This window comes from Acomys minous (assembly GCF_964271855.1).
Source record: "Acomys minous genome assembly, chromosome: 10".
In the NCBI taxonomy this organism is placed as follows: Eukaryota; Metazoa; Chordata; class Mammalia; order Rodentia; family Muridae; genus Acomys; species Acomys minous.
Window position 1 is genome coordinate 67,845,774 of NC_140491.1, and position 13,923 is coordinate 67,859,696.

The following is a 13,923-nucleotide window of genomic DNA, read 5'->3' on the forward strand; positions in this document are numbered from 1 at the left end:
CCCGGGACTTTCTAGCCTTTACCTTCCTCCCGCTAGTGGAGACTTTAAATAGCACACTTCCTATTACTGCCCAGGAGTGGATTCTAGAGAGAAATCTGAGGGTTCAAAGGATCATAGACTGACCACGTAGGGAAGTAGGGGAAAGCCAATCCTGGATTAGCTGGAGGCTGGGCTAGGGCAGACACTGGGCCCCGTCCAAGCTCAGAAATGAGGAAGAAGGAACTAGGGGAGGGGCTTGGCCCACGAGGGGAGGGGCTTGGCCCACGCTGGGAGGCACAGGGCGGACAGGTTTGAATCTTTTCCGGGTCGGGAAGGGTTAGATCCTCTGCGCCTCGGTCAATGGTCTCTCCCCCTCCTGAACTTCCTCCTATCCAGCTCTGGAATCAGCAGCCCACGACAGCAGTGGCCTGCAGCACACCCCATGGCCTGCCTGAGTCCCTCACAACTCAAGAAGGTAGGGGCCTGTGGCCGGGAGGGTCAGCTGAGGGGTGCAGATCTCCAGAGACCCTTGAACTACCCCTGCCGTGTCATAAAGGAGAGTAGGTTCCCTGGGCAGAAACCCTAATGTCTGTGTACATAGCCAGGTCACAGACACCCCCGGGGCGGGTCTGGTGGGGACTCGGGGATAGACAAGCTAGAATTCAGATCTGTCAATCCAGCCAGCCGCAGGGGCCTGTTGGTGAAGGCAGAAAAACGGGATGGGGACAGGCCAGTAGTTAGGTCAGTCCCATTATGAAAGCCTAGGGTTGGACTGCACACACTTTAAAGTAACCACCCATAATTTCATATGCCAAGACTGTTAACCCTCCTGGAGCTGTGGTTATAGTTCACTAATTGAGTGTTTGCTGGAGTCTCTGAGATTGATATCTCATGTACACACACACACACACACACACACACACACACACATTCACATAGACACAGGGTACACACCACAGACACACATTCAGACACCCACTCACACATACACATCACACACACACATACATACACACTCATACCCTTGAGCACACATGCATGAGCGCAGACCTACTCTTTCCTGACAGCTGCCACTATTCAGTTCCTTTTTTGTTTTTTTGTTTTTTCAGGCACGGTTTCTCTGTGTGGCCTTGGCTGTCCTGGACTCTACATGTAGACCAGGCTGGCCTCGAACTCATAGAGATCCGCCTGCCTCTGCCTCCTGAGTGCTGGGATTAAAGGTGTGTGTGCCACCAAGCCTGGCTCCTATCTTAGTTTTTTCCTGTATGAGTTTTGCTGAGATTTTATTTGGTCTTCCTGATTCTGAAGGTGGAGTTGGGGCCTCCCATATGTTAATTCAAAGTGCTGCTTTGTTGTTTGTTTTGTTTTTGTTTTTTTTAAGAACAGGTCTTCCTATGTACTCCTGTCTGGCCTGGAACTCACTCAGTGTGTAGACCAGGCTGCCCTCCAACTCACAGACATCCATCTGCCACTGCTTCCTACACGCTGGGGTTAGAGGGCTGGGCTGCTGGGCCTGGCCATCCTTACACCTTCACTCTCTGACCCCTCGTTGTTTTGTTTTGTCTTTGGTGCTAGGGACGAAGCCAGGGCCTTGTACGTGTTAGGCAAGCGGCACGTGCTCCTGCTCACCTTCTCTCTCTCCGCAGCCTCAGAGCCAGCCATCTGTGCTCACCCCCCACTGACCCCCTGCCTCCCTCCTGTCTGTTCCTCCAGCCCTCCCCTCACCTGTGCCTCACTCCTACCTGATTTCTCACGCCCTTCCAGTGACCAGAGGCTTTGCACATCTATTCTGTCTGCAGTGGTCTTCCCTACCTCTTTGCTTTCCAATATCCTGTGCTTTCCTTTTTGATTTTTTTTTTTGGGTTTTCCTTGGGTATTTCGACATAGGGTTTCTCTGTGTAGCCCTGGCTGTCCTGGACTCACTTAGTAGACCAGACTGGCCTGGAACTCACAGATCTTCCAGCCTTTGCCTCCCCGAGTGCTGGGATTACAGGCGTTCCTACACTTTCCTTTAAACCTACTTTCTCGAAGCTGCCCTTTGACCCCTTAACTCATTAGATTCTCAGCCTTTAATTCTCAAAGCCTGCCCCGCTCTCCCTGTACTCAACATAGTGTAGGATGGTATGTTTGCCTGATGACTGGTGGTTCGTGGGGTCTCCTTCACTGGCCTGTAACTTGTGTGAGGGTGGCTTGTTCATAACCACGCCTATCCGCTAAAACTGTCTCACACACTTAAGGCTTAGTCAACATTGGACTAGCCAGGCACGGTGGTCCACACCTGCAATGCCAGCCTTCAGGAGGGTCTTGAGTTTGAGGTGTCCCTGGGCTCCGCAAAGAGAACCTGTCTTCAAGCAAACAGCAAGGAATAAGGGAGCTAGAGATGTGGCTCAGTGGGTGCTAGGGCACCCAGGCTTAGTGGCGCGCACCTTTAACTCCAGCACTCAGGAGGCAGAGGCAAGCGGATCTTTTGTAAGTTCAAGGCCAGCCTGGTCTACAAATTGAGTCCAGGACAGCCAAGGTTACACAGAGAAACTCTGCCTTAGAAAACAAAACCAAACAAGAGTGCTAGTGCAAGCACTGAGGACCAGAGTTTGACTCTCAGTGCCCACTTAAAAAGCTGCACACCTGGCGCTAGGGAGATGGCTCAGAGGTTAAGAGCACTGTCTGCTCTTCTAGAGGTCCTGAGTTAATTCCCAGCAACCACATGGTGGCTCACAGCCATCTAGAGTGAGATCTGGTGCCCTCTTCTGGCATGCAGGGGAGTAGGCAGGTAAAAACACTGTATACATAATAAACAAATCTTTTAAAAAAGAAGGGCCCCTGTCTCAGGAATAAATGGAGAATGGGTAGGGGAGGACACCTAATGGTCTTCTTCTGGTGTCCCTGCACATGCTTAAATATGCACACCTGAAAGTTCACACCCATGTTCTATGCTCACACTGACACATTTACACATAAGCAAGCCAAATAAAATAAAATAAAATAAAGGCTGTGCCTTTAATCCCAGCACTGGGGAGGCAGAGGCAGGCAGTTCGCTGTGAGTTTGAGGCCAGCCTGGTCTACAAAGGGTGTCCAAGGTCCAAGGGTACACAGTGAAACCCTGTCTCGAAAAACCACAAAATAAATAAATTAATTAAATTAAAAGAAAAGAAAAGAAGAAGAAGAAAAGGTTGCGTTTTCATATGTCCCAAACCCATTGGAGGCCAAGGGCAGAGACAGCTGCCCCTCCCCCTCTCTCAGAGCTAACAGCCAATACTGACTGCTCCTCACCAAGCAGCAGGCACCCACGTCCAGGCTGGGGGACAGAACTGTGAGCAGGGCAGTTGATGTTGGTTCAGGTTTGTGGTCAAACATGGCTCATAAGGAAGGGATGAGGGCAGAGGGAACCCTGAGGCTTGGTCCTGCGTGCAGTTCCAGGAGGATGGGTTTCTGCTGTTGGATGGATTCCTGACAGCAGACGAGTGTGTGGCCATGCAGCAGAGGATTGGTGTGGTCGTGGCTGAGATGGACGTCCCTCTGCACTGCCGTACGGAGTTTTCCACCAAGGAAGATGAGCAGCTTCGAACTCAGGTAGGTACCCGGGGCAGTGAGGGTGGGCATTTGACCGTAATGGCCACAGGTGTCCATAAGGGACCAGACCTCAGCCATCTGCATGCCGGGTGCCCAGCTAAGGAGCTGTGTATCACTCCTTACTGTGAATTTGTAAGGCACTGTGTAGTGCTCTTTAAAAAAGCAAACAAAACAAAAAAACCCCAACTCTACTTTATTTGGGGTGTTTAGGCTTCAACCTCCCTTCTAACCTCCCAACCTTATGTAGGAGAGAGATGTTTAGTGGGGAAATGGAGCCCCTTTACTTCTCCCAGCTGGTTAGGGTCGAAGGGTCTTTGGAGCTATACCAATCTCTATGAACAGCAGACACAGCCAGCAGTCTCCTCCAAGCCGCTGCCCCTAGAAGCATTTTTCTCTATCTGTCTGCTCCAAACCACTACTCTGGTGGTCTCTTCAAACTGCTATATGCCACATGCCACACCACGTGCCACACCACACGCCACATCACATGCCATGCCACATGCTGACACCACATGCCACGCCACATGCCACACCACAGGCCATGCCACATGCCACATGCCACACCACACGCCACACCACAGGCCACACCACATGCCATACCACATGCTGACACCATATGCCACACCACATGCTGGCACCACACGCCACACCACATGCCACACCTCACGCCACACCACGCTCTCTCTGGGCTCTCATTTATATCCTCAGAGCCCTAGACCACACCCCTCTCCATATTGCATGAGGAAGGCCTCACAAGCTTAACATCTGAAGACAAGATAAAGCTCAAACTGAAACCCCACACTGGGATTTTGGGGTTTTTTTGTTTTGTTTTGTTTTTTTCCGAGACAGGGTTTCTCTGTGTAACAGTTCTAGCTGTCCTGGACTCACTTTGTAAACCAGGCTGGCCTCGAACTCACAGTGATCCGCCTGCCTCTGCCTCCCAAGTGCTGGGATTACAGCTATGAGCCACCAATGCACAGCCTTCAACCCACAGTTTTAATGGCTAGAACCAGGACTTGAACCCAGCTCTCTGACGTCAGGTGGTGCTGGCCACTGGCCTGCTGTGGTCCCTCAGGTCCCCTCCCTGGTCACAAAGAAGCTTCTGTGAGCAGCCTGCTGTGATTTGATAGGCCACTCTTGGGTGAGTCCTCTCCTGGCCATTCTCTCAGCCAGTTCCTTTAACTTTTCTTAGTCTGAATTTCTGTGTGATCCGGTCAACAGGACCTCACTTGCACTGATGTCAAGGAGCTTCTGCCATCTGGTGGCCGTAAACAGAATTACAGCAGCCAGAATGCCTTTCCTGGGAGAAGGGAGGATGGAGTCTTCAGGAAACACAGTTTTTTCCAAATAGCAGGATACACACACCTTAAGGAGTGAGGGGGCTGAACCTCGGCCCTCTTCCCCAATTAGTAGATAGCAGAGGTAGGAAGCATGAAAGAAGAAAGGTGAGGATGCAGACATGGCTCATTGGTTGAGAGCACTAGCTGCTCCAGAGGACCAGGGTTCAATCCCAGAGCCCAGTTCCCACATGGCAGTTCACGGCTGTGTGTGAGAGAGTATTGGGCACAAATACAGATATACAGATACACCTGCGGGCAAACTACCAATGCACATAAAATTAAAATTCAAAGAGGCCAGGCATGGTGGCGCATGCATTTAGTCCCAGAACTTGGGAGGCAGGCAGATCTCTGTGAGTTCGAGGCCAGCCCGGTCTACAAAGTGAGTTCCAGGACAGAAAAAGCAAAACACAAAAAGAAGAGGAGAAGGAGGAGGATGAAAAGGTATTGTGAGGGCTGGAGAGATGACTCTGGTTAAGAGCACCGTCTGCTCTTCCAGAGGTCCTGCATTCAATTCCCAGCAACCACATGGTGGCTCACAGCCATCTATAATGTGATCTGATTCCCTCTTCTGCAGATAAAGCACTCATATACAATAAATAAATAAATCTTTTTCAAAAAGGAAAAAAAAGGTATTGTGGTTTCTGGATACTTGTTGCAGGATATTTCATCCTGTTGTGAACTCCAAGATTGTGAACGGTAAAAACCTGTTTCTTATTTGGTGTGGCTCAGCCCTAACATACACCTTTAATTTGAGAACTTTCTGTTCAGCCAGGCACGGTGGCACATGCCTATAATCTCAGCACTTGGAAAGGCAGAGGCAGGTGGATCTCTGTGAGTTCAAGGCCAGCCTGGTCTACAAAGTGAGTCCAGGACAGCCAAGGCTACACAGAGAAACCCTGTTTGAAAAACCAAATAAAGATAGAAAGAAAGAAGACCAAAAAAACTGAAAGAAAAAAAAAAGATATGCCCAGGAAATCTCAATTTGCAGCTTTAGACACTTGGAGTTCTAGTCCACTGTCTGGGAAGGCCCTGGGAGGCGTCCCTAGGCCTGTGGGGGCGGGCAGCTCCTGACTCCACTCTTGTCAGGCCCAGCTCTGTCCCTCAGCCACTCTCTAGTCTCTTTTATGTTACCCTCTCCAGGGCAACACAGACTACTTCTTGAGCAGCGGTGACAAGGTTCGGTTCTTCTTTGAGAAAGGCGTTTTTGACAAGAAAGGTTTGGAGTGGGGGCTCTGGAGACACTGAGGGTTGGGGTGCGGGGGGGACTGGATCAGGGTGGCTACCTCCTGGGGCTGGTTGGCGGCTGAGACCAGGTACCTGGAGGAAGCTGGAATCTAGATCTTCTGCGTTTGTCTGTTTTTGTTTGTTTGTTTGTTTGTTTGTTTGTATCACAGGACAATTCTTGGTCCCACCAGAGAAATCTATCAACAAAATTGGCCATGGTGAGCGCGGGGTCTGGGAGTGCGGAAAAGAAAGTAGGGCAGCCGGGATGGGAAGAGTTTAGGAGAGTTAAGACCAGAGCCCACCATAAGATGGTAGTTGGTCCTTTTTCCTCTGTGAGGTGTGGGGAGTCAGGGATGGAGTGAGGGTTCCAGATGGCCAGAAGGTCATGGTCACGGGCAGGCTGGAGGCATAGCTCTGTTAATAGGGTGCTTGCCGGTACACCTGAAGCCCAGGGTTGAATCACTAGCACTGTACAAGCCAGGCATGGTGGTGTGTGCCAATAATGGCAGCACTGAGGAGGTGGAGGAGGAGGCTGGAGATTCAGTCTCATCCTCTGGTACCTGGTAAGTCCAGGCCATCCTGGGATACAGGAGACCCTGCTGCTGAAGCAAAAAAAAAAAAAAAGGATTAAGCCCCCCCTGGGGGCGGGGAGTATAGTCAAGGGCTCTGTGGCTCTTTACTTAATCATAAACAAGCATAAAGTTTAAAGTACGTGAGAATTCCACAATGAGGTCTGAGTCCCTGGGAGGGATCCACAGAAGCCGAGGCTAGCCCATGAACCCATTTCCCACCCATAGCTCTGCATGCCCATGACCCAGTCTTCAGGAGCATCACACACTCTCCCAAGATGCAGGTGAGTTGGGGGGCTGGAGCTGAAGGTGGGGAGATGTGCAGAGCAGATACAAACGTACAGGCTGGTGCTGTGGTGTCATCGTCTTCCAGGCTTTGGTGAGAAGTTTGGGCCTCCGGATGCCGGTGGTGGTACAGAGCATGTATATCTTTAAGGTGAGACTTCGTACAAAGCAGCATCCAGCAGACCAGGAGCGGCTGGGGCTATGCTTAGGTTGCTGGGAAGACATGTAAGGCTGGCTGGCCTCTGCCTGAGGTGCTCGGCGCTACACAGATGCTCAGCTAAAACCTGATAGGAGGAGGGAAAGGTTGTTCCTTGTCCTATTGAATGCTCTGCTCTCAGCTCTCAAGGGCTACCTTCTCCGAGAAACTCTAAATCCCCTGGGGAAAGGGCCTCACATCTGATTGTGGGGTGTAAGGGTTCAACTGCAGGCCTGTCACAGCCTGTCCTAGTCACCACTGGCTTCTGTTTTGTGGTCTTTGTAGGGCCAGTACATGAGGTAATACAGACCTCAAACTCCTGTTGGGTGGGGTGATTTCTCTTTGCAGCCTTCATAGATCGAGCACACAGTAGGTACTCAGTAGGTGGGTGCCAGTGCAGGGTTGTAGGACCTATAAGACTCAGATCAAGCCCCTGTCAGCTCTCCTCCCCCCTCACCTGGTCCTTACCCTCTCTTGCAGCAACCTCACTTTGGCGGCGAAGGTGAGCTGAGACTGAGCTGCTGTGGCGGCCGGCAAAGGTCTGGGGGCTGGGGCTGGGACATCAGTGGCCATCGGGTGTTTGAAGGGAGGCAAAATGCTTTCCTCAGGGTCTGTGGAATGTGCAAGAACTTGGGCCAGGGAGGAACAGCCACCGTCCACCCCTGCCAATAGACTGGGGAAGGGTCCCTAGAACCCCACAGTATAGTGGTCCCAGTTCCAACAGGAAACTGAACTGGTTGAAATCAGAGCCCTTGGTCTTTCTCTCTGAGATCTTTTTGTTTCTATTTGAGATGAGTCTCTCTGTGTAGCCTTTTGTAGATCAGGCTGGCCTTGAACTCACAGAGCTCCACTGGCCTCTGCCACCCAGGTGCTGGGATTAAAGGCGTGCATCATTATGCCTAAGAAGTCGATCTTTCTTTCTTTCTTTCTTTCTTTCTTTCTTTCTTTCTTTCTTTCTTCCTTCCTTCCTTCCTTCCTTCCTTTAACTTATTATTAATTTTTACTTTATGTGCATCGGTGTTTTGCCTGCATGTGTGTCTGTGAGAGGGTGTCAGATCCCCTGGAACTGGAGTTGCAGACAGTTTATGATCTGCCATGTCGGTGCTGGGAATTGAACCTGGGTCCTCTGGAAGAGCAGCCAGTTCTCTTAACCACTGAGACATCGCTCTAGCCCATCCCTGTTGTTTTTAATAAAATCTCAATTATTTGATTTTACCAATAAAGACTTTGGAGCGTGATGCTAGCTGTTCACTTCCTGTCAATAGGTTGCTCACTGCTTACGCCCCCACCCCAGCCTCTTGCCCTATGGATGACTTTATTTAATCCTGTTTACAATAGTCAAGCCTAAAGCACTTGGTTTAAAGGTGTTTGCTAAGGCTGAACTACTCCACACCAAAAAGCAGGTTTTTCCAGTAAACAACACGATCTCTGGAGTGACAGTGTGATCAAATATCATGCAACACCCCCCCCCTTTTTTTGTCCTAATAAAAAGGAAAGATTTGAACTCTAACACAGCAAAACTATTTACAACAATGAAGCTATTTCTGCCAAGCTTTCCACAGTGGCCAGTTGGTTGGTTTGGTAGTCTTAGGATTAAGTGCTTTTGAGTTCAATATTCTGTAAAATGTTTGTGTCCGTCTCCTATGAACTCAGCAATTTGAATGTCCTGAGCACTTTGTAGTCCAAAGCTGGTCTTTGGGTGGTGGTTGTCAGCTTAATGGCAGTCCTGGCTGGGTAGAACACAGCAGTTGGCCCAAAGGTTCCACTGTTTACACAGAACCTGGTGGCAGAGGAGGCATGGGGCAGTTTCTCTGAGTAGCTAGCATTACAATAATCCAAGTGGATTCTTCCTCGCAGGGCCTCATCTTCTTGGAGACCTCAAAGGTTATTGTTAGGAATGGTCAGGGTTTATTGTAAAAAAAAAACTTAAACATTTTGAATGCCATATTCAGCAGATCTCTGAAAGGTTTGAGGACCGCAATCTATTAAGTCCTTCTGAGGTACACAAACTTGGTTCTTAGTTACCTGCCTCAGATGTAAACCTGAAAACACAGGAAGCTAGATAAAGCTTATTTCTAGAATTAGTTAGTACTCTGATTACTAGTGTCAAGACAGGAAGTTTATGGGGCTGGAGAGATGGCTCAGCGGTTAAGAGCACCATCTGCTCTTCCAGAGGTCCTGAGTTCAATTCCCAGCAACCACATGGTGGTTCATAACTATTATGAGATCTGGTGCCCTCTTCTGGTGTGCAAGTGTACATGCAGGCAGAACACTGTATATGTAATAAATAAATCTTTTTTAAAAAGACAGGAAGTTTATATATGCATAATAATCTTAGAGATTTTGAGATATTTATACCTTAAGGAAAGTCTTAGAGAGTCAAATGAATACCAAAGGATTCTGAGGTCAGTAGCAATAGAATAGTCCCTTATTTTTTGTTTTCCTCTGTTCCATACCAGGTGGTTCTTTTGATATGAGACAGAGATTTTTGGATTTTCCTTTAATAAGCATGCATAGATTAGAGAAGGAGAGAGCCACGCTCCAACTCCAAAGCCAGCTTTAGCTTTTTTTTTTTTTGAGACAGGGTCTCTCTGTGTAGCCTTGACAGTCCTGGACTCACTTTGTAGACCAGGCTGGCCTCGAACTCACAGAGATCCGCCTGCCTCTGCCTCCCAAGTGCTGGGATTAAAGGCCTGCGCCACCACGCCCAGCTAGAATAGTCATTCTTATGGGGTTGTCCTGGTTTAATTTGGTTCTCCTTTTCCCATGATTTTTTTTAGTATTAGGAGTAAGCTTTCAAGTTTTTCAAATGTGTACGTTCTATCATTCTTGCTGATTTATTCTGAATTTGTTCCCTGGCAAATTTTAATGTTCTAGTCTTAACTAAATGTGATACCAATTTCTCTACTATTTCATTATTTCAGACTTTTTGTCTGCCTTGCCTCTTGAGCTGCGTAACATTTGATGTCTTTGCTAAGGCTTGCTAGGTTCTGCCGTTTCCACTCATTCCTCCCTTGATGAGATCTTTGCCACTATCTGCCAGTCAGTGGTTTTCCACTTGACGACCACACATCCATGCCACTGCACTCGCACCATCGACTGGACAAGTCAGAGATTTCCCTTTGCTTTCCTAGGTGTTTGTCTTATGCCCAACAGTGCTGCGCTGACTCTGTGGTTCCTCCTCGTGTCAGCTGCTCCATCCCCTGCTATCGGCTGCTGCTGTCCGTTAATGTTGGTTCCATCCGTGGTTGATGAACCTTCAGTAAACCATGTGTTAGCCAAATGTCGTGACCATTCTGTGGGTCCCCACAGTTCAATAGGTGTCTCTTTTGGAGAGGGGTGAACAGTTTAGGTAACAGAGCTATTTCCTCAGTGTAGGAAGGCACAGACCCCTTTGCTCCCACAGCCTGGTCAGGAAGGACTCCAGATGGGTACCAGTTCCTTCCTTGGCTAAGCCTGCAAAGGACTCTGCCTTTGACTGGATTCAATCCATCATGGTAAGGGATGCCCTTGACCATAGGTGGTAGGCAATGACTGAGTATGAGGTTTTTCCACGCCTCGTAAAATGTCTGCATTTGTTTCTCAAAGAGAAAATATTTACTCTCTGTATGTGGAGAGCAATAAAAGCCAACAGGCAAATGTTGGCGGACTCCTTCTTGCTTTGTGAAGAGTCCTAGGTTGCCAATTCACCAGTAAATATGTTATCCATAATTAGATATGGTCTGGTTCAGTGTTGGTCTTCCCAGCTGTCTCTCCTGAATGAGGCAGGTTTTTTGTTTGTTTGTTTGTTTGTTTGTTTGTCTTTTGAGACAGGGTTTCTCTGTGTAGCCTTGGCTGTCCTGGACTCGCTCTGTAGACCAGGCTGGCCTCGAACTCACAGCGATCCGCCTGCCTCTGCCTCCCGAGTGCTGGGATTAAAGGCGTGCGCCACCATGCCCGGCGAACGAGGCAGTTTTAAGAGGTCATCTTACAGAAGCCTCCCTCAGGCCTTTGAGGCAGCTTGTAGTTAGAGCCACTCTGCAGTTGAGGAGATGGAAACTTTGGCGAGTGGTTTGCCCAGAGACTGTAAGGCCATGCAGTAGTGAGACTCGAACTGGTGATGGACAGGCTGGCCCCAGGAGAATTGTCAATGAGAAGCCGGCCAAGGTGAGGTGAGGTGAGGTGAGGCCTGGCCAAGGGCCTTGCCCCTCACTCCCAGGCGGGTCTCCTACAGTCTCCCCTCACCAGGATGCTACCTTCCTGTACACGGAGCCCCTGGGCCGTGTGCTGGGCGTGTGGATTGCAGTGGAGGATGCCATGCTGGAGAACGGCTGCCTCTGGTTCATCCCTGGCTCCCACACCAGTAAGGACTCCCCGTGGACCCTGCCCGACCTACCCCCAGGGAGAGGGACACATGAAAAGAGAGGCTGGAGGCTCCATGTCGGCCCACAGGTGGGGTGTCAAGGAGGATGATCAGAGCTCCTGCGGGCTCCGAGCCTGGCACCAGCTTCCTTGGGTCAGAGCCAGCCTGGGATAACAACCTCTTTGTGCCTTTGCCAGTGAGGAGAGGTAGGTGGGGTACAGAGCAAGGGGGAGGCAAGTAGTCGTGCTGGGGGGGGGCGGGGTCTGTGTTTGCCCCACCCCTGACAGCCAAAAGGCTCCCCCGTGGTGCCTGTGATGCCTGCCATCCGAGGGCTGTGAAATCACAGACTGGGAGATGGTAAGTGCTGGTGTGGCCTTGGATGTCAGCAAGCAGGTACGCTTCCAGGCTTAAGGCCAGGCTGAAGCTAAGTGGGCCATTTCATTGGTTGACTGTCCGACCGAGCCCAATTTCCCGAGTGGAAAGCAATGGATGCAGGATATTTACAGGGGATGTGTGAGGCATACAAGCACTCCGTGTGTGTTGGCAGGTAGTGCTTGCTTTTCCTTAGGGAAAGGGAATTCTGAATTCCACCTTAATGTCACTGGGTCCCAGTTGAGTTATTCCCCTGCCTAGGGGAGGGAAGCCCCCCCCTTTCTTTAGACATGTTTCTTTGTGTAACCCCCTGGCTGTCCTGGAACTCACTGTGTGTCAAACTCGGAGAGATCCATCTGCTTCTGCCTCCGACTGCTAGGACTAAAGGCGTGCGCCCCCATGCCCGGCCTGGGGAAGCCCTTCATAAGGCTTCCCAAGGCGGGTCACGGTGGAGGAGACTTGATGCCAGGATGCCCTCTGGCTAACATCACGGGCTGGGATCCTGGAGCAGGAGTGAGAGCCTGAGCTTCTGAGACTAGGAACAGAGAGAGTGGGGCACACGTCTCCCCTCGATGTAGGAGGGCTGTGTTCCCTACGTCGGGAAGAGGAAGAGAAGAGGGAGACTGCTATGGGATTGGTAGTGAGTTGCTGGTAACTGCGTGGTGTCTTCCAAGGGGGTCTGGTCCTGATCCACGGAGAAGTGGTGCATAAGAGCGAGCAGAACCTTTCCGACCACTCACGCCAGGCCTATACTTTCCACCTCATGGAGGCCGCAGACGGCACCGTCTGGAGCCCAGGGAATTGGTAGGTAGCAGGGTTGGCATGTGCCCAGAGAACCTCCTGAAAAGACCCTCCAGGGTAGGCACAGTGATCCCTCACGGCCACCTCTTGCTCTCTCTGCAGGCTCCAGCCCACAGCTGAGCTGCCCTTCCCACCACTCTACAGCTAAGCACCCAGCTGGTACCCCGAGAGTGTAGCTGTCAATCCCACAGCCTCTGGCTGCTGCAACCCAAGGGCAACTTCCTGGATGGCGCTTTTCTTTCTGATGTCTGTGACTTTGGTCCCGCAGACAGGGTTCAGCAGTCACGAAGCAGAAGTGACAGGGCACCAGCCCAGGCTGGGTGACAGGCTTCCTTCAAAGTTTTTGTCTCTTTGTCACCTTTCTGTCCCAACCCAGCTTCCTGAAGTGGCCTCTCAGCAGTGAAAGGAGTACGTATGGTTAAGTCTCACTTTTCTCTTGGATGGATGTTACTGTGTAAGGCACTAAATAAAAGCAACTTAAAACATCTTTTATGTGTATGGGTATTTCATCTGTACGTATGTCTGCACCACCTGCATACAGGGCCTGTGAACCCGAACTGGAGCTGCAGATGGCTGTGGGCTGCCGGGTGCCTGCTGGGAATCGAACCCCTGTCAGCAAGTGCAGCCAGGTCTCTTAACTGCTGAGTCATCTCTTTGGCCCACAAAAGGATGTCTCCATCCATCTTTTTCTCTCTTTAGCAGCCCTGCAGAAAGCCATGAAGGGCGTCCCACCCTGCTTGGTTACACATAACAGTAAGCAACATTTAGTGGGCATGCGCTGTGCACGGGCTTTACCTCAGAGGCCTTATAAGGAGGGAGGTAGGTGTTCTCTGAGTTTATAGGTCCGGGACTGGAGACCAGGAAAGGGCAAGTGAGCTGCAGAAGTCACACACAGCTTCCTCAGCTCTCTGGTCCCCTCCAGGCCTGAGGTCTAAGCTTCAGCCCCTTTGTTCTCTGCTGGGAAACGAACAACCCTGGGGTTAGGAATCTGGCCCTGCATCTCTCAGAGTCTTGTCACACCTGTGTAACAAGTCAGAAGCCAATGAGGCCCTGCCGGGCACTGTTGATAGGCTGTGCTTAGCAGCCCCTTCCAGAATTCCTACATCCCAATCCTGCTTAGTGGAGGAGTGGCGAGATACTCAGGGCTGAGGGGAGCTAGCTAAGTGCACTCACAGATGTACTGAACTGGTCTTGTTTTTGTTTTTAAGCAAAAAGCAATTTTGAGCTCAGCTGTAGGATATTTGC

General features: G+C 50.4%; 1 protein-coding gene across 1 annotated transcript; it reads left to right on the forward strand.

Moving 5' to 3' along the window:
* The first annotated feature begins 258 nt into the window (after positions 1–258).
* PHYHD1 (phytanoyl-CoA dioxygenase domain containing 1) lies at positions 259–13,165 on the forward strand. Its single transcript, XM_084799778.1, has 11 exons — positions 259–454; positions 3,391–3,549; positions 6,030–6,105; positions 6,284–6,331; positions 6,911–6,966; positions 7,056–7,118; positions 7,644–7,665; positions 11,377–11,505; positions 11,595–11,711; positions 12,552–12,681; positions 12,781–13,165. Exons 1-11 carry the CDS (start codon positions 422–424, stop codon positions 12,824–12,826), a joined length of 879 nt encoding a protein of 292 aa, XP_084655904.1. The 5' UTR covers positions 259–421; the 3' UTR covers positions 12,827–13,165.
* Positions 13,166–13,923: the final 758 nt, after the last annotated feature.